Source organism: Spermophilus citellus, assembly GCF_964194105.1.
Source record: "Spermophilus citellus genome assembly, chromosome: 5".
Lineage (NCBI taxonomy): Eukaryota > Metazoa > Chordata > Mammalia > Rodentia > Sciuridae > Spermophilus > Spermophilus citellus.
In genome coordinates, this window is record NC_138186.1 from 90,187,804 (window position 1) to 90,208,614 (window position 20,811).

A 20,811-nucleotide genomic window follows, 5' to 3' on the forward strand; every position below is an offset into this window, starting at 1 on the left:
TATAGCTGCTCCATTGTTTGGGGCATATATATTTATAATTGTTAGGTCTTGTTGGTGTATGGTTCCCTTGAGCAGTATGACCTGTCCTTTTTTATCCCTTTGGATTAACTTTGTCTTGAAGTCTACTTTATTTGATATGAGGATGGAAACCCCTGTTTGCTTCCGCAGTCCATGTGAGTGGTATGATTTTTCCCAACCTTTCACCTTCAGTTTATGAATGTCTTTTTCTATCAAATGAGTCTCCTGGAGGCAGCATATTATTGTGTCTTTTTTTAATCCAATCTGCTAGCCTAAGTCTTTTGATTGGTGAGTTTAGGCCATTAACATTCAGGGCTATTATTGAGACATGGTTTGTATTCACAGTCATATCATTTATTTTTGTTATTTAACTTGACTTGTTTTTTTTGATTAGTTTTCCCTTTAGGGTATTACCTCCCTCTGCTGATTTTCATTATTGTTTTTTATTTCCTCTTCATGGAATATTTTGCCGAGGATGTTTTGTAGTGCTGGTTTTCTAGCTGAAAATTCTTTTAACTTGTTTATCATGGAAAGTTTTTATTTCATCATCAAATCTAGTCCCTACTTTTCCACGTAGGTGTTGATATTACTTAACTGTGGCTAAGTTTTAGTTCAACTTCTGTCTGCCTTGATGTCCTGTTTATGTGGTGGAACATTACTATATCATGATTGTCACAGACATAAATGTCATTTAGCCCCAAATAATGCATCTTTTAAACTTATTCTTTCAAGTAATACTATCCAATGACTGCTAAGTTTAGGATATCATGCTGGGTACTAATGGGTGTCCAAAAGTGAATGAGACACAATCTGTGTTCTCAGTCAAAGAGGTGACTTTGTTCAGTCATTCTTTGACTCCTTTGAATTGATTTGGGCTTTGCTATATCTATGCATTGGTCTTCATCCAAAATTGCAGACTCATTGATTACAAAGGGACTTTTGTGTTTAATAAACATTTTCTAGGTACATACATTTGCTCCTGATTGATTTTCTTTAGTTTTCTTTTCTTACTCATTATAATGCCCCAGATCTTTTGTGTAGGAATGTTTAAAAAAAGAGGTAGAATCTATAGGATAAGGTTCATAAACAGCCCTGTCTGAAATCTACACTTGAAAGAATGTCACTGTTTCAATCTGGAAGCCTTGGAATCTGGCCTATTCTGGAATTATAAAAATAGAGCTGGTCTCAACTGAAACAGCTGGACAGAAGGACATGTCCAGAGGTGATTCACGACCAATGAAAGCCTTGGCCGACCCTGTGGGATTTCTGCAGCCAGAATGACCCTTCTGAGTTGTACCTAGTTGAGCTGAAATGACCAAGTCTTTGTATTCTCACACTGACTGATCAATATGTGGGGGCTACCAAGCATGACCTCAGGCTGGGTGGTTCACTGTAGCTGAAGCAGTCTCCAAAGGGGTGGATGGCTGATACCTGTCAGCAGTAGCATTCTCAGTAGGCAGAACAACAAGCTGAGTGATCTTCCGAAATGGATAATCTTGGCTATGTGCATCAGTGTCTGACCTAGGCAGCAACTATGACCACTACATGATGGCTGAATTGCTTATTCAGCTTTCTTTTATTTTCTTGCACTGGATAATGAGTAGCCTAATTTAGGAGACTAAATATATGATAGATGAGATATGAGGGCAGTATTGTTTTTTTTGTTTTTTTTTTTTTTTTTTTACTTTTATTACCTTTCACTTAGGTGTTAATATTACTAACCTGGAATAATAAGGTGACTATAACTCTATGTTTACCCAGGACAGTCCTTTTTGCCTAGAATTATTTGTTGAGGCTCAATTAACATCTATGTTAATCTATTCATTTTTTTTTTTTTTGTTGGTGTTGGGTTTGAACTAAGGGGTGCTTTACCACTGAACTATAACCCTAGCCCTTTTAGTTTTTAATTTGAGACAGTCTTGCTAAGTTGCTGAGAGTCTCACTAAGTTGCTAAGGCTGGCTTCAAACTTGTAATCCTCCTGCATCATCCCTCCTGAGTTCCTGGGATTATAATAGGGATGTACCACTCTATCCAGCTTGGAATGGGTACTTTTGAACCTACTTTTCCAGAAATTTTAGTGGGAAAAAGAAAAATTTAATTCTACTCCTGGTAGATTTATATAATTTGGAATGATACTTGTTTACAAGTAAAACTCTGAAATTAGGTATGGTTTCTGAAAAAATGTCTAGGGAAAGAAGAGATTGAGGTACTCAGTAATTTCCTTACCCTACCAGGAGGTTATCTCAAGGCCCCTTCTTTTTCTTAATTGTTGTTCGCTCGTTGCTGATTCTGGTTTTCAATTTTGGCCAAATGTTGGATGGGAAGAGGGCTTACTGCTGGCCCATCTCTAATTCTTTGGCAAGAGAAATCAACTGCTGGTTTTATTTTGATGTTTGGCACCATGTAGCGGACAATATCTTTAACAGGGTACACTGTCAGTGATGGAGAACTTCTTAATCCTCTTTTCCTTACAAAAGAACACTATTAGTGGTGGTATGACTTTATGCTTGATTTTCCACAAATGAGAACTTGACAAGACAAATATATAATCAGCCAGCCATCTGGCATTCTACACATATTTTCATTGACTCAGGGGATCATGGAGTTAAAGATGTAGCTTAAAATTTAAGCAGGAGAAGCAAAATGCAAGAGAATTCATGTTTTATGAATATCTTTTACTTTTATTTTCTAGAATAAAACATTAAAGCTTGTCTGAGATTTAGAAAGATGCAATCCAGATAGTGTTTACTTTTTTCTGATGTAGTCCAAGCTGTTAGGCATTAAGTAGCTGTTAAGATGAGGCCTGATTTTTCCTTCATATTAAGTCAGAGTACGTAACATTAAATATTTGTTGAGCTTAATTTATAGCACTTTGATATAGATTCTTCTTTGCAACTTTGAGCCTTAGAAACTCACTCTTTCATTATGGACTTCAACTGCCTTTAAGACATAGAGATTCCATAAGTTAATTCTACATTTCAGTTATCACACAGGTGACTATTTTAAACCACAGTATATTTCAAGGATATCTTATTTATTTATTTTTCTGCAGTGCTATGTATTAATCCCAGGACTCTGTGCATGCTAGGCAAGTGCTCTGCTGCTGAGCTAATTCTCAGACCTTTATTTTAAGAATTTGAGACAGGATCTTTTTATGTTTTCCAGACTGGACTTGAACTTGTGAACCTCCTGTCTCTGTGTCCCGAGTAGCTTTAATTATAGGCATATGCCATTGTGCCCAGCCCAGGGATATCCATATTCTCATACCACCTGGGTGAAAGACCATTGTATTATTACATATATACAACATGGAATTTGAAAAATTTTATTCCAAATACCCAAAAGTCAAGTTTAGTCGTCTCAGAAGGTAGATAAAGACTTAAAAAGTAGATTTCTAAACCTACCTCCCATTTTCTAATTTATTGTTTTATAATAAATATTTGTTAAATACTTTCATTGTGCCAGGTAAGTGATAAGCAACTCTCACTGCTGTTCCTTTTCATCTACTGACCTATTCCAGTTCTTTGTTCCTCGCCTTACTCTATCCTCTCTGTTCTCCTGTTAGTGTCTACATGATCGCTTTCTAATATTCTGGCTTCTTAGTTTCTTTTTTTTTTTAAATTTATTTTTTAGTTTTTGGTGGACACAACATCTTTATTTTATTTTTATGTGGTGCTGAGGATGGAACCCAGCGCCCTGCGCGTTACCGCTTGAGCCACATCCCCAGCCCTGGCTTCTTAGTTTCTTGTCCTTCTCTCCTCTTGTGATCTTGTCCTTCATCCTACCTTAGCTGGTCATTCACACTTTTATCATTATCAGTGACTGCAGTCTCTCCATAATCTCAGTTGAGCATTCCCAAGTCTTGACCTCAGCCTTGAACTTCTCCAGCTCCCTGCTTCTGGTACCGTTAGTACAGCAATCTTTTGACCTTTATGATTCCAAAAGCCACAGATTTCACCACCCTGTTATTGTCTTTGTCTTCTCCAGTGACCTTTCTTTCTTTATACCCACCTTAGAGTCCATGTCAAAATCCAGTTCTACTTAAGTGCATCTCTCTCTAAACCCAACTTCCCTTTGCTCTATGTTGCTGGAGCAACACCAACTTGTTGCACCCTGAGTTCAAGACTAGTTACCTCCAGGGGCCACTCATATTGCTACCCATCCACGCATATTTTTTTGTCCATTCAGTCTTGTGTATTTCTTCCTTCAAATGGCTTTTCCCATCCTTCCTTATTAGTAATCTAGTTTCTTATTTTATTGAAAAATATATGTCACTGCCACTATAGAGCGCTTGGGCACCCCTCACCCCTGACTCTGTCCATGTGCTGGCATCAGTGCCCTTATGCTCCTTGACTCCTGGACTTTGAATGAATATCAGGCACCCGAACCCCTTCCTCTGCAGTCTCCTTCTCAAAGATATGGTTCCTGTCATTATTACTTCTCTCCATTTCAGTAATTTTCTCAAATTCATCAGTTTCCCCTTGTCTACACATCATTCCCATTAGTATGCAAATATGTTATTTCTTCCATTCTATATTGTTCCCTTCAGCTGATGACTGCTGCCCTTCTCTTCTTTATAGCAGAATTTCTCCATGTACTTGTAACTACTCATTTTCTTCAATTTCTCATTTGAATTTACTATAGTTAAGCTTTCTGTCATCAGTGATAAAATTCTTAGCCCTCATCTCACTGTCTAATAGTGCATGACAAAAGTTGATCACTGGTCACTTTCTTCAGTGGAAATGCTTTCTTCATTTGGCCCCTAGGCCAGCATTTTTCTAGTTTTCCTCCTAACTCTTTGGCCTGATTATCCATCACCTGCTGTTCTCTTAATATTGGAGCATCCACAACCACTCTTGTGTCCTTCATTTTAATTTACTAAGTAATTTTATCCTATCCCATTCATTATGCTGGAGGCTTCTACCTCATATCCAGCAGTCTGACAGTTCTCCCTTCCGTCTGAAGGCATCTCACAGTAAATGTCTCCCAAACTGAACTCTCCACTCAGGTTACTCAGGCCAAAAGCCTTTGAATCATCCTTAGCATTTCTCTGACTCACAGTCTACATGAATTTTATCAGCACATCTTTTTGACTTTGTTTTTAGAATATATCCAGTCTCACCCCTTCTTTTTCCACCTTCTCTGTTATCTTGCGTCATCATCTCTGCTGGGAATATCACACTATCCTGTAATCAGCCTTGCTGTGCCCTCCCTTGCTGTTGACAGGCTATTCACAGAATACCAGCCAGAGGGGATCCTGTTGAAATGGGACTCAGAGGACAGCAGGGCTTTGCTGAATGACTTCCTGTTTCCCTCCCTTACCTGCTTTCTGACTCACTGGTTCTCCTCAGTGAAAGTAAACACCATGGTCCACAGGCCCTGCTGATCCAGCTGCCTCTTCATCTCATCTTCATTACTCTTGAGTTTGTGTCTTGCCAGGGTTTCTCCTACCCACTTGCTCTCTGGTGTGCTAACTTGATTTTACCAAAGTCTTTGTTCTTGCTGGTCACTCTGCCCAGACGTCTGTTCCCTTGAATATACGTATGGTACACTCCTCATTTTTTTTTTCAATTATTTTCTTAAATATTGCCTTTCAGAAGCCTTCCTGATTTCCATCTCCCTATTTGAGATCACAGTAGTCCCACCCTGTACCACTCTCTGACTTGCTTTTCTCCATAGCATTTACCACCATAAATTATTTTACTTCTTTATTTTGTTTTTATCATCTGTTTCCCTTAACTAGAATATGAACTTCATGAAGATAAAAATTGTTTCATTTTTCTTACTGCTGTTTTCCTTAACACGCAGAAAAAAGTGTTTGTATGTTAAATACTTTATAAACAGTTGTCGAGGGAGTGTCTGAATTATTTTTGTCTTTTCAACATCATGATTCTTCTGTTACATGTAAGGAGCAGAGTCTTAGGGAATGTTAGTCATTTGTGCAGATAACACCTAAATCCTGGTCTGCCTTGTCTCATAGTGTAATCACTGTATTAATTCATCTACCATCTAGTCTGTGCATGAACTTTACATTGTGTTAATTGCATTATGAGAGAGGAAGTTATTAATATTGTGCACCTTATTAGTATTTCTACCCTCCATCAATATTTGGGAGAAAATAAAAACAGATTTTTCACATTGAAACACTTCCTGTATATCATGCAAACAAGTTGGAGATATTTGTTGGGCTGCTTTCTTTGCAGCAAAAGAGTTCTGAGAAATCTACTATTTTTTCTGCCTTCTGGTGGCTATATTTTCTTACAAAGATCCAAAATTCCTGCATCCTGTGTGTTTGAAGCATCAAGGAATATATAAGAATGCTCCTTGTTTGGCTAAGGTGGATCAGGTGTTCCAGGAATGTGGATTCTGCTGCTGGCTACTAGAATTTTATGTTCATTTCTACCACTGAATTGTTCTTAGTTTAAAGGAATCATAGGTTTTCAAAAATTATCAAGCTACTTGCTGTCAAATGGGATTGTGAGGAATTGAGGTCACACTTTCAGAAGATAGTCATAGATCATGATGAGTATGAATCATGCTTTTAAGTTTTTGCAGCTGCTTTTAGAGTTTCAAACTACAAGATGTGTCTAGTTGGCATTTCCCACACCTGCCCTATTTGTGTTTTATATTTAAAGAAAATGGTTGAGCTGAAAGTGAATTCTATGTACTAAGAAGAACTGATGGCCCTGGGTTATAGAAATGAAGTATGACTATTAGATCTGTCACAAAACATTTGTCTACTTGGCCAGATTGTGGCCATTGTTTGCATCCACTCAGTCCCCCAAATAGAATTTGATGTGAAATGAATTTGTCATGAAATGCCAGCAGTATCTGAGAGGTGATAAAATTTTAAATGACAATTGAGTTGTATGTTAATAAAGTTGTACCTGTGGGTTTGATGAGAAGCCAGAGGGGTATATCGAACTCCTCTAATTTAGTCTTACATTCATTCTGTCACCGCTTCATTGGGCACAGATGAAATTTCTACTCAGCTCTTTCCGCTTACAGAGGTTATTTTCTGTTGGATTTTTTGGAGGGTCCTGGAGGTATAGGGGTCATTGAGTGTTTGAGCTGTTTGTGTACAGTTTGGGTCACCACAACATATGCCTTCTTTAAGGGCTTTACATCTTCCATTTCCAGCCACTGGCAGCCTCAGGTAGTGTTCTCCGACCCCAATTAAGATTGAGTCTGGGGCTGGGGTTGTAGCTTGGTGGCAGAGCACTTGTTTCACATGCATGAAGCACTGGGTACAATCCTCAGCACTACATAAAAATAAATAAAGGTATTGTGTCCATTTACAACTAAAAAAATATTTAAAAAATAAAAAAAAAGATTGAGTCTGTTTGTTTGACTTCTAGCTGTCTCCATTTTGCCTAGAATTTATAATCATTCAGTGTCAGAGGTTTAGTCTGAAAGAGGCAACTCTGCCATTGTCTTTAGAGCTTCAGTATGTCGAGGTATATATTTACCATAAGGATTTTTTTTTTGAGAGCAAAGTAACAATTTCATTTTGAAACAGGAAGCATAACTTCCACAGGGACGGGTCCTAAGAGAGAGTTGACTAGGAATTTTGTATTTTGGTACCGGGAATTGAACTCAGGGGCACTTGACCACTGAGCCACATCCCCAGCCCTATTTTGTATTTTCTTTAGAAACAGGGTCTCACTGAGTTGCTTAGCTGTGCACTTTTGCTGAGTCTGGCTTTGAACTCTTGATCCTCCTGCCTTAGCCTCCCAAGCCGCTGGGATTATAGGCATGCACCACTATCCCTGGTATGCCCACGATTTTAAATTTTATTTTGTTAAATATTGCTTAATTCCACCATGGTCAGAGAATATACCTTGTATGATTTTAATTCTTTAAAAGCTAATAAAATAGGATTTATAGCTTAGTATATGGACAGTTAATGTAAGTGGCCTCTGTTTACTTTAAAAGGGTTTGTATTCCTAGCTGTTGGATGTAATGTCCTGTGTATGTCAGTTATAATCATGTCCACATCTTGTATACTTTTAAACCTTTTTCTTGGTATGCTTTCTATGTCAGTTATTAGAATGGGTATGTTAAATATCTCCCTATTATATTGTGACTTTGCCCATTTCTCCTTTTTGTTGTGTTGATTTTCCCCATTTATTTGGAGTCTATTGTCAGATACATTTTGGTTTAGGATTGTTGTGTCTTTCTTGTGAATCAAACCCTTCAACTATATAAACTTTGCCTCTTAATTTTGGTAATGCCTTTCACCCTGAGGTTGGCTTTGTCTGCTATTAACAGTAATATCAGCTTACTTTTGATTATGTTTTTCATTGTGTATTTTCTCCTTCTTTTTGTTTAAAATTTGTCTTTATGTTTTAAATGACTGGGTTTTGCTTTATTTTATTCCATCGTGACAGTGTTTCAATGGAAACGTTTGATTTCTTACAGTTAATATAATTGCTGATTACATTTAAATCAATCCTCATCTATTTATTATCTGTTCCCTCTATGTCTTCTGTAGTTCTCCATTTTGCAATTATTAACTTACTAAATTTTTAGATGTGTAATGCATTACATTACTCTCATGTATCATGTTGTCTACTTTTTTTCCTCCTTTTTTTTTTAAAGGAAAAGACAGAGTTTTTAATACTCCATTGTGTGAGCAAGGAATTGTTGGTTTTGGAATTGGACTTGCAGTCACTGGTGCTACTGCTATTGCTGAAATTCAGTTTGCAGATTACATTTTCCCTGCTTTTGATCAGGTAAGTGCTTCATATTTTATTGTAAATGAGCATTCATGAGGTTGCTAAATCCACGAAGTATTGAAGTATTGCATCCATCTTCCCATTGTCCATCTTAGCACATTTTGTTAACCCTAACTTAGTGTTTTACAGTTATAACTTTCTAATGGGAATATAATCAAGGTTCTTATAGATGATTTTAGAAGATGGACTGGGAAGGAAGGACTCATTGCAACATGTGCCTTCTCTCCTTCTTCCCAGATTGTTAACGAAGCTGCCAAGTATCGCTATCGCTCTGGGGATCTTTTCAACTGTGGAAGCCTCACCATCCGGGCCCCTTGGGGCTGTGTTGGCCATGGGGCTCTATATCATTCTCAGAGTCCTGAAGCTTTTTTTGCCCATTGCCCAGGAATCAAGGTATACTCATTTATTTACTTGATTAGATCCTCATTTGATATTTCCATTTGGTTGATTCTGTTAATATTAACTAATGTGTTCATCTGGGGACAAACAGGATTTTGGAATTTATGTGAATTTAACTGTTAAGTAAGATATGCTTGAATGGTGGTGCATATTAACTGTAATCCAAGCTGAGGGAAGGGGATTGCATGTTCAGGAGGCTGAGGCAGGGGAATTGCATATTTGAGGCCAGCCTTAGCAACTTAATAAGACCCTGTCTCAAAATAAAAAATAAAAAGGGCTGGGGATGTGGCTCAGTGATAGAACATCCCTGGGGTTAATCCCCAGTACTGCAAACAAACACAGCCCCCTACTCCCTCTGCGCCGCCCCCCCCCCCGCCCCAAATCAGGGAGGCTGGTATTTCTTTTAAATCCAATGCCCAGTTTAACAGATTGTTCTTTTTGAAGAAATACTGGCTTGACATGACAATAATTGACATCATAGATTTCAAAGAATATAACTGAGAACATCATTGGTTTGTCTTACTCCTCTTTCAAAGCCTTATGTTTCTCTCTAGTGGGTTTTTCTCACTTAACTGCGTCTGAAATGATTTAAATAAGTCTGCCATTTAGTTTACATTTACCTTGAAGTCAGAGGGATATGAAACTTGCTATTAGTTCATAGATGGGGAGAAGGCTCTTACCTACATGTAATTTTCCTAATCTAGAGTAAGGTAATGCTGTCTTAAACAATTAACTTGGAAACATTTTACTGTTATGATTGGCCTTCACAGGAGCTTAGTTTTTTGATAATAAAATTCTTTTGAGTATTTTATGTCAATATTTTGTTCTATCATCTTTTCTATTTCTTATTTACTGAACATCTTTCCAGGGAATCATAAAAACTCACAGATATCTCAATATGGAGATGTTTGTTCTTGATGACATCGTTTGGTTGTGAACATGTGTTTTATTCTGGTTTGTTTTTTTCCACAGACAAAAGCTATGAGATTTTTCCTATCTGAGTGGTAGCTCTGTGCTGGCTCAGTATGAGCTAGAAGTTGTAGGCTAGGACAACTGATCCATTAGAGACAACAGCTATTTTTTGTTTGAGCTGAACGTTTTTAACATTACTCAGTGTTTTAAAGAGCAAACCTTTTCTCAGTTCCCTAACTCCTCTTTCCCTGTCCTCTTTCTTTCTTCTTTCTTCTGCTTTCTTTTTATGTGTCCCACATCAAATGAAAATATACATATAATAAAAAAGGTTAAAAGTAAATATATGAGAAAGCAGAAAAAGAGAATCTGAAAAGTAGGAATATAAAATAAACATACTATGTGATGTGGTTACTCTGTGTTCAGAAGCCTGTTTACAGAAAATGAACTAGATTTGTGCTGCTATTTTATTTTTTAAATAAAATTCCTTCAATAGAAAGGGCATAAAAATGACCTTGAAAGCCCATGTAGTTTGCTCAATGAATCTTATTTGAATCTCTGTGATAAATTCAGGCTTATTTTTAAAAATAATTCTTCCCATGTAATCCTTGTCGTCATACAATTATTTTAGAGTCACTAAGAATTAAGACACAAGTTTGTGATTTCAGGCAACACTGTATAGAAGTTAAGACCTCAGGCTGTGGCCCCCATCCTTGGGTGAGAATCCTGGTCTGGCAAGCTGTCTGACCTTGGGCAAGCTTCTCCTTGTCTCTTTACGCCTCACTCTCTATATCTATCTATCCTGAGAAAAGTAATACTAACTTCCTCGTGAGGGTGCTGTGAATATGAGGTGAGTTAATCCACACAGTGCTTGGCAGGTTAGCACCTGCCCTTTCCCGTAGCCATCATTTTCTTCATCATCACCCTGGTTTTCAAGGACTTGGAGCCATTTCCTGTCACCTGGAAGCATGAACACATTGCTTTTTATTCTGCCAAAACTGGGCATAATGTGCCTGGATCATAAAATTCAGTGGTTACTTTTCCATTCATGAGATGAAGACTGAAGTTTTCATGGGGAGGAAGGAAATTTTGGTGTGTTAAAGTTGAGAAGATAGTTACGTGCACTTTGCATGTAGCCGGAGAATATTAGTAGAAGAGATTACTTAATAGGTAAAGACAGGTTGATATTGATGATTTTATTTTTTTGCTTTGATATATGCTCTTTGTGGATTCTTTTCATTTTTTAAATAGGTAAGTTTATCTCCTTAAGAGAAGAGCAGTATCTTAGTTATCAGATCATGGAAGTCATCTTATAAATATTTGTTGAATGATAGGAACTTTTTAGATAATTTGCAAATTTTATAATAGTAATTAGGTTAAATAAAGAATCAATTTCTATTTTTAGTAAAGTTGATTACTTCAATATCAACCCTTATAAACAGGTTTATTGGGATACATTTTTACTAAAACTGTGTTTTTTTTTTTTTTTTAAATCTGTTTTTGCAGGTGGTCATACCCAGAAGCCCTTTCCAGGCCAAGGGACTTCTTTTGTCATGCATAGAGGACAAAAATCCTTGTATATTTTTTGAACCTAAAATACTTTACAGAGCAGCAGGTAAAGGTTTTGTTTTATACTTGTGAATATATGCTTTGTTTTTCATAGCTTAAGAAATTTTAACTTTTTAATAGCTGGGTTTATATTTTTCATGTAGAAAAAATTCTGATTCATTTATTCTGTTTAGTGTATCCATAGGTGTAAATTTTGTTTAGGGAAAATTCATCTAGCTATTTTATATTTTGGTTTTGGAAACAAAAAATGCACTGTGAAGTGGTAGCAAGAACAAAGGAGCTGTATGTGGGTGCTTAGTAAATGTAGGGAGAATGAAAAAGCCCAAGAGTTATCATACAACATAGTATCTAAATTCCCCTTTGGCTAAAGTGACCATAAGTGTCTTCTAAGTTAGATTACTTCTAACCGTGAAGGAGGCACTGTTAGCAGGTATGCTGTGATATCAGGTCTACGCTGGGGTCACTGTCTACAGCAAACTGAGATGCAGTTCACCCTCCTGTTAGCTCAGAATCATAACTATAAACACATGTGCGACCACTAATTTCTTAGCTGTAATGGAAATTTCAAATATCAAATGATTTGTTCTGTCCAAAGTATATTTTGTTTTGAATTTAAGAAAATTATTCTGGCAAATCACTCTTTTCCTTGAAAAGTTAAATTTAAAACATGTTTTTATTTTGGTGTAATTTATGTACAATGAAATGCACAGATATTAAGTGTTCAATTTGAAGGGTTTTTGACTGCCCTATACTTTCACGTAATCACTATACAAAACAACATAATAGATTTTAATCATTCCTGTAAGTCCCTTCCCATTACTTCCTGCCAAATCCATTCTCCTCACTCCAAGCTCAGACACTTCCTGATTGCTTTTAGATTAGATGTACATGTTTTTGGGCATTATAAAAATGGAATCACACAGTATATATTCTCTTGTGTGTTTGACTTCTTTTGTTCAAGCTAATGTTAGATTCATACATGTTGAATTGTACCATTGAGTTTATTCCCTTTTCATTGCTGAGTAGCAGTCCATTGTGTGAATATTCATTGCTTATTACCATTGCAATGAATATTGAACACAGTTGTACAGTATTAGAATGTTATTAGTAAGTAGTAAACATTGCCATTTCATTGTATGAGTAACCCTTTTTTATTGTTATTATATTACTTCTAAGAAATGGCAGTTATTTCCATTATTATTCCAAGTACTATCATTGTTACTACTAAGGAAACAAACTTGCCTCTTTTCTTATCACCAAGCTGATGGCCTGTAAATAGAACTAATATACCGTAACCGAATATCTGGAGTCATCTTTGTCCATGAATTAATTGAGCAATGCTTCTTGGCTATGAGGAAAAGAACATCTGAACAACTGAGGCATATAAAATGTTTCTGAATAAGTCGCAGTCCTTGGTGTGACTATTCATTGCATGCATGTATTACAGTTTATTCATGGGTCACACAGCCTCACTTTATCCATTCTCTGTTGATGAATAAATGTTCCTCATTGTTGTCTGTTTTTGAAAACTGACATTGCTTTACAAACTTCTGCAGTATTATTAAAGTAGAGATGTTTTCTCATGTCTGAAGCAGTATTCAATACAAAATTCCAGAAACAAATGTTTTAAGGATTCTGGGTGCAGATTTCCTTAGGAGAATAAAATATTAGGCATCTAAAAAAGTTAACTTGTCAGCTCTAAGAACTTACCCATAATGTACACTTTCCACTGAAGTCTGTAACATTTATATTACTAAGTCCTGTTCAGAAACAATTCCATTACAGGGGCAAATTCAAGCCTTCGGCTTAGAGTTGTAGGGCATGGCTCTCCCAATGATCTCAGCACCTCTTGGTCCTTCTTTTCCTGGAACCACATTTTCCCCATCTCCAGTGCTTGCACCTCACTCCATGTGGTTCTGAGGAGGCTCCAGGTCATCATCTGACTTCCATGGTCTCAAGATGTAGCATGTGGCTCAAGCCCAACCATTCTGATTTCTTTTCCGGGATTTTCTGTGAGGAGACAGAGCCGAGGGGGTCTAGAGGGGGTTTGCCTGGGATGTTGGGAGACTGGGGCCCTGAATTACTTTTATTCCTTTAATCTTCATTTATGAATGATTTTCCCCTAGATTCTTCCATTTAATCTCATTTTAAGTTGAACCTACTTTGAGTTTTAGTCTCCTATAGATTTTACTTGTATAGCAGGCAATTTTGATGATCATAATACATAATCTTGGTTAGAGGAAAGATGCTTCTCTTTTCAAAGGAAAATATCCCCAATCAGATTAACACAATGAACTGCAGCCTTTCATAATTTAATATGGATGCTATTTATTTTTTTGTTCTAATAACTGAAGTAGAAACCTTCATCTTTTTTATTCAGTTTTATAGGGTTGCTGAGAGGATTAAGTGAGATAATCCATGTTGTATTTGCCTAGTTTCAAGACTTTTTAAATTATTTTTTCAGTACTAGGGATTAAACTCAGGGTCTCTCTACCTCTGATCTACAGCTGAGGCCCTTTTAATTTTGTATTATTTTAAGACAAGATCTTGAGTCTGGCCTCGGACATTTGGTCCTCCTGCCTCAGCTTCCCTAGTCTCTGGGATTTCAGACATATGCCTTTGTGCCTGGTTTTGAAGCACTTTCTGAACACTGAGGTGCTGGACATAGTGCTATATTGTGAAGACATGTGAACTATTCAATTGAATTCTCACAATTACCTTATCAGGTAAACTTTATCATTATAAGCATTTTATAGATGAGGAACTTGAAGATTAGGAAAGTTAAAAGCTTGTTAAAAGTTACACACCAGGATTTAAATCCAGAGTCTGTCTCTAGAGCCAGATATTGGACATATTCCAAGTGTTTTTCACAAAACCTGTGAGGTAGTATTGTCAGACACCTTTAGACAGACCAGGAAACTGATGGTTGGTGAGCTTACATATCTTATTCCATTTTACAGAGGCAGTAAGTTATAGAGTTAGGTTTTATTTATTTATTTGGTTATTGGAGATTAAACCCAGGGATGCTTTCCTACTGAGCTACATCCTCAATTCCTCCCTCTCTCTCTCTCTCCCTCCCTCCCTCCCCCGTTCTTCTCTTCTCCTTCCTTCTTTCCTTCCTTCCTCCCTCCCTCCCTCCTCATTACATTTTAGCTTATGGCCTTGCTAATTTGCTGAGACTGACCTCAAACTTGGTGATCCTCCTGCCTCAGCCTTTCAGATTTCTTATAGGCATGTGCCACTGTGCCTAGATGGGCATCCCAATTAATCATTATTTGAATGAAAGGCACATATAAAATATAACTCCCTTTAGTGGCCCAATTTCATACCCCAAAATATGCTGGTTAAAAAATTTCCTGAAGAATTAAAATTATATATATATATATTTATATTTGTATATATATTTATATATATTTATTCATTTTTGGTACCAGGGATTGAACTCAGGGGCACTGAACCACTGAGCCACATCCCCCAGCCTTGTTTTGTATTTTATTTAGAGATAGGGTCTCACAGAGTTTCTTAGCACCTTACTTTTGCTGAGGCTGGCATTGAACTCCCAATCCTTTTAATCAAATGAAAATAAATATTATCCATAGTCATGTGTTGAGGCAGTATATCCCTACATAGTATATGTTACATACACTATGAGGTTCAAATATATACACATTCTTTGTTGGCATGGGATTAATTAATTTCTTTGATGGTTATAAAAACTACATGTCACAGTCTGATGTGGCACCATGAGGGCAGGGTGGACTCAGCTTCTCTCTGCATCATGAAGCATTAAAGGGCCTAGTCCCCTGTCTCCAGAGACAAACCAGCTGGGAAGTGAGTCTTCATGTGTTTGGGGGAGAATAGGTGGAACCATCTGGTGAATGGACAGCATTACCCCTATCAGCTCTTTTCAACTTTTCCAACAACCTTATTTCTGGGCCTGCTGCTCATATGCTGTGCTTTATTTAAACATCTTTGCTATGGTCTCTTCTCTGTGTGTCCAGTCTGCAACATTTAGAAAATATTTTTTAAGTTCAGCTATCAACTATATGAATTATTATGGATAAAAATAAAATAAAAACAGGTAGGTAATACCTCATTTTATATGTGTGTGTGTGTGTGTGTGTGTGTTACTGGGGATTGAACCTAGGGCCTTACACATGGTAGGCAAATATTCTACTCCTGATTTACATTCCCAGCCCAAGTAGTATATTCTCTACTTATTTTAAATATACAATAAATTTAAAAGCTTTATGTATTATAAATGTAGTAGAAAGAGTAATCTGTTCATATCTTTGGATTTCCTGATTATTTATTGTAGTTAAGACATTTGAATGCAGTTAATCTTTTTAGAAATCAAGGGATGTTTAGAAATGATAGGTAAGAAAGAGCAATCTAGACAATGTCAAAAATGTACAAAATGGTTAAGATTGAAAAGAGTCAGGTGACATCATCAAAGAGAGGCATCTGAAGGAAAGATGCTCTGGAGTCTTTGGACTGTGGGTTTTATTTAATTGAATGATTCAGGACATTGGTGAGATGGTAGCAAATGGGACTTTTATCTGTGGTTCTTTGTAAGTGAGATAGGCTGACTTCTTGGATTTTTGGATGGTCTAAAAATCTTTCAAAAATAGGGCCGTAATGCCATTGATGATTTTTGAAAACCAGTTACACTAATTATATATGGATTCATAATTCTGAAGAGAAAAACATTATTATAAAAAGGTTTTGAATGGTAGAAGACTTTAAAAATATGTTTTGCCAAATAGTGTACATAGAAAAGAGGAATTAGTATTTTGTATTTTATGTATAAGCAGACTATTTTTGTGCATGCTGATACATTGAATTCTAGGTATAATCCCTGACAGGAATATGTTGAATACACTAATGAGAGAAAATTTAATTCATTGGTTAAATTTTTTAAGTAGCTTTTCAATTGTATTTTATGTATAAGCAGACTATTTTTGTGCATGCTGATACATTGAATTCTAGGTATAATCCCTGACAGGAATATGTTGAATACACTAATGAGAGAAAATTTAATTCATTGGTTAAATTTTTTAAGTAGCTTTTCAATTGAAATAATAGTTCCATAGACGTTAATGTGAAAATAATATAATATAAAATAGCAGTTTCTTACCTGATCCTTCACCAGATCTATGCTTATTCCCCTACAAGCAACAGCTTTCAACTCAGCAATTTCTTCTGATAATTAGTCATCATATTTACAAATAATATGTTATACTACTTAATATTTTTTAAAGTGATTATTTTAATTTCTTTTTAGAAAACAGAATAATTAATTTGCATTTCCTGAATAAGAGGATGCAAAGAGTCTTTTCATAGCTTAATATTTGCCATCTTTGTATCTTCTTTGTTAGGGTGTCTATTAAGGTCTTTGACTTTTTTTTTTGTCTTGTTTCCTTATTGTTGATTTTTAAAGTTCTTTGAGTGTTATGAATAGCAGTCCTTTATCAGCTACATCTTTTGTGAATTTATTCTTCCAGTTTGTGGCTTGGTTTTCCATTTTCTTGACAGGGCCTTTTGCAGAGCAGAAATGTTTAATTTCTAAGTTATACTTGAACTCTTCTGTAGGTCATGATAAATAATGAGTTTACTTATTTGTTTATTAGAGGTCTATTTTGAAACCACTGGATCTCAAAAGTTTAACTTCTGGGGAATGCCACCATTATATCATTGCTTTCCTACTGGTTGTCATCATTAATAGCAGTTAATATTTTTGCCTTCCTGCCTTCCTTCCTTCTCCTTCTTTAGCAGAACATGAGATTATTCTTTCTTTTAGTATTTTTACTATAATGATTTTTATTTTCCAAGAATATGGTTGTTTCCACTTAAACTTGTTTTTATGTCCACTAATAAATTCTGTAGATATTTTCATTAGATTGGCACATTTGTGGTTAGTGTTAGTCTTAGATGTTTTATGTATCTGTTACTAATGGGAGTAGAATCCTCCTGCCCCCATTACATGTTAAAATTGGTTATTACTGGTATATAAAAATTTGAAAAAGTACTGTGTTCATGTATGACTTCATTTAAAAATAATGTAAACCCATTACATGTTTATCCATGATAATTTCTGGCCATATGAGTTAACCCAGAGTCCTTCATAGTGTTGTACTTTTAATTCATAATTTGATATGAAGGACTTTATGTAAATGAAAAATACTGGTTTCTGAATGGAGGCATGTTGTATAGAATGCAATACACAAAAGCAGGTGCTGGGTGATAATGTATATGGAGGTGTAAGTAATACTTGCCTTACTTTCTTTACAGTTTGGCTTTGGAAATATTTCTCATATTTCTAAGTTGGAATGAAATATAAAGCCCATTTAGTGTATGAAAAATTAACTTGTGAAAATGGAAGTGAATTGCTGGGGACCAGTAAGAGAATTCTAGATTTAATACTTGATTGGTTTTAAGGAAAATGGCAACTATTTATTTAATCCTAAGATTTTTATTTTTTATTTTTCAAAAAAATATGGCAAGTATAATATCCCCTTTCTTAAAATATGTAACTACTGCTATTAATCTTCAAGGTTTATGGTGAGGATCAAGCTTGATATGTGGTCATATTTTAGTATTTCTACTGAAACCCATTTTGGGCAGATTTCAGTCCAATATAACATGGTAGTTATGAATTTGGATTATAGAATTACCACTTACTGTCCTATAACTTTAACAGACCTACTTAATGTCTATGCTTACTTTCTCATCTGTAGCTTTGAGATAAATCTCATATCAATCACACTGAGGTGTGAAGATAATATAAGGTGATACCTTTAAGGTGCTTAAAGCAGTGCCTAATAGGTAGAAAAGCCTCAATGAATATTTGCTATTCAATTATTATTAATGTATTGAGATTTCTTTACTTCTCATCAAAGTGATTTTTTTCTCAAGTGCTGTTTATGATGTAGATCTGTTGGATATTTCTCAGTTGGCTCTCATCCTCATATTTGCTCCTCTGCAATCCCCACTGCAAGGCTGGGGTTGGAAGCTAGTGGGCAGCATTGTCATCACCCACTTGCCAGTTGAGTTCAGTTAGAGTCCCTCAGTGGGGGTGGCACTTGTGCTAGTTTAGAAGGTGGGAAGGAAGCCATTGAGGTTTTCAAGGCACCTCAGATAGTGGCAGTTGAGGAATCTGCCCTGCTGTGAGGACTGTTGTTCTGCAGGGATGATGGCTGTAGCATTCGAGAGAGGCCTTCAGTGGGGACTGTCCTGCTCAGTCACAGCAGATGGTAGTTCCAGACATGTTACCTGCTTGCTGATCTCTGGGTCGTGCTATTTCATCATTTGCTACTTTATCCCTTTCAACGTCTTTGCAATTGGTTCTCTGAATTCAATCAGATTCTTCTGGAAAGATTTTTGTTTTCCTGATTGAATGTCTACTGATAAAGTTAATTATCACTGTTCAGTCATGCACTGAGGAATTTTGCAATCTAATAAAGAAATCATAGATCCTTATATGTTTTTTTTTCATATTTTAAAATGATTATCTTTTGTTGATTTGATCTGCTAACTTTTTCTGACTGCTGTCTGCATTTAGAAAGTCAGTACACAGCAGCTGATGCTTGGTGACTAATGGGAACTACTGCTTCTCAGGAGTAATTTTGTATTGTGGAAACTGAGGGACTTCAGGTACCAAAAGCATGATGTGAAAAATATCTGTAATAATACTTCAATGTTGTGAAGTCAATGGAATACGTATAGCAATACATATTTCATTGACTGTAAATTGCCCATTTCCTCCTCACATTTTAATGTCTCTGAAATTGGAATGTAGCTTAAAATCAACAGTGTCTTGCAATCATCCAGGGGTTGAGAATTGCTATTAACTGCTCAAGCACATATATCAAAATGAGTACCAGTACCTACAGGATACATATCCACAAATGAGAAGAAAATTCTAGCAACATCAGAGAACTTTTTTGACAATGAGGTTCTGAATAGCTGTGGTGAGTAGGAAGGGCAGGGAAAACGGATAATCACAATAGTTTAACAACCCTTTGAATCGAAACTAAAAAGTAGGCTGTACCTAATTAGTGGGCTAGCTTGAGAGTTTTTAAATTTTTAAATTCTTTTTATGAATCCATTTAAAAAGGCTGCATCATTGATGTGCTTGGTGACACAGAAAATGGTGTTCTGTGAAGAGACATGGACACTGATGATTATAAGTGAAAAGTAAATGAGAACAATTAGATTTTGAATGTAAAAAAATTTAAAAACAGCTTAAACCAATGTATTTTGCTTATATTTTGTTTTTGTTTTATGTATCAGGATGATAATAAAAAGTCCTATCTATTACAAATTTCTCTTTCAATAAGACTAAAGTTAAAATTCTAAAATGTATAAGTTTAATTGGCAGCTTTTTCCTTATCAATGCATAAAATAATGTTATATTTTATAATTGACAATGAAAATAAAATACTCTTTTTCTATCTCAACATAATTCTTTTTATTGGATGATTTGCCCCTCTTCCAAACTCCATATGTTGATGTGGAATGGCTTTGTAATATTGCTATCCTTATCAACTTATTGAAGCTCTAAGCAACTTAGTGAGTCCCTGTCTCAAAATAAAAAAATAAAAATAAAAAGGGCTGGGAATATAGTTCAGTAGTAGAGCATCTCTGAGTTTAATCCCAAGTACCAAAAACAAAACAAATAAACAACAACAACAACAACAACAAAAACCCAAAAAACAAAAAAACAAAAAACCAAACAAAAAACGAACAAACAAAAAACCTTCGGAAGCAAAAACACTTATAAAGACATTTATAATCTTAAATTCACACCTCATATATAGAAGTATCTCAGTGTGAGGATTTTCCTGGTTACATGAAAAACATTTGCTGGTCCTGACTTGCTGTTTTACTTAACATTTAAACAGCTTGATATTATATATATATATATATATATATATATATATATATATATATATATAAATAAATTTAGTGGTCAGGAGTCTCATGCTACCTGGCATGTATAGATACTGAATTTATTGCTTCACATCTTCTCTGTGGCTAGTCAAGATGCTGTTATTAGATTTATCTGAGAAAATAAGGTTATCACAAATATGACCCCCAGTGTTGCTGGACTCTTTTTATGTTGCATAGCTTATTAGTAGCCTTATTTTCTTTATTTGAACTAACATTTCTAAAACA

At 35.7% G+C, this 20,811-nt stretch overlaps 1 protein-coding gene across 1 annotated transcript in view; it reads left to right on the forward strand.

Moving 5' to 3' along the window:
• The window catches only part of BCKDHB (branched chain keto acid dehydrogenase E1 subunit beta), a 195,978-nt gene that overhangs the window by 42,819 nt on the left and 132,348 nt on the right, over positions 1-20,811 (forward strand). Inside the window, exons 4-6 of the mRNA XM_081295967.1 lie at positions 8,621-8,754; positions 8,995-9,150; positions 11,572-11,680. Of these exons, the coding sequence (XP_081152093.1) occupies positions 8,621-8,754; positions 8,995-9,150; positions 11,572-11,680 (399 nt within the window). The remainder of the gene's footprint in view (positions 1-8,620; positions 8,755-8,994; positions 9,151-11,571; positions 11,681-20,811) is intronic.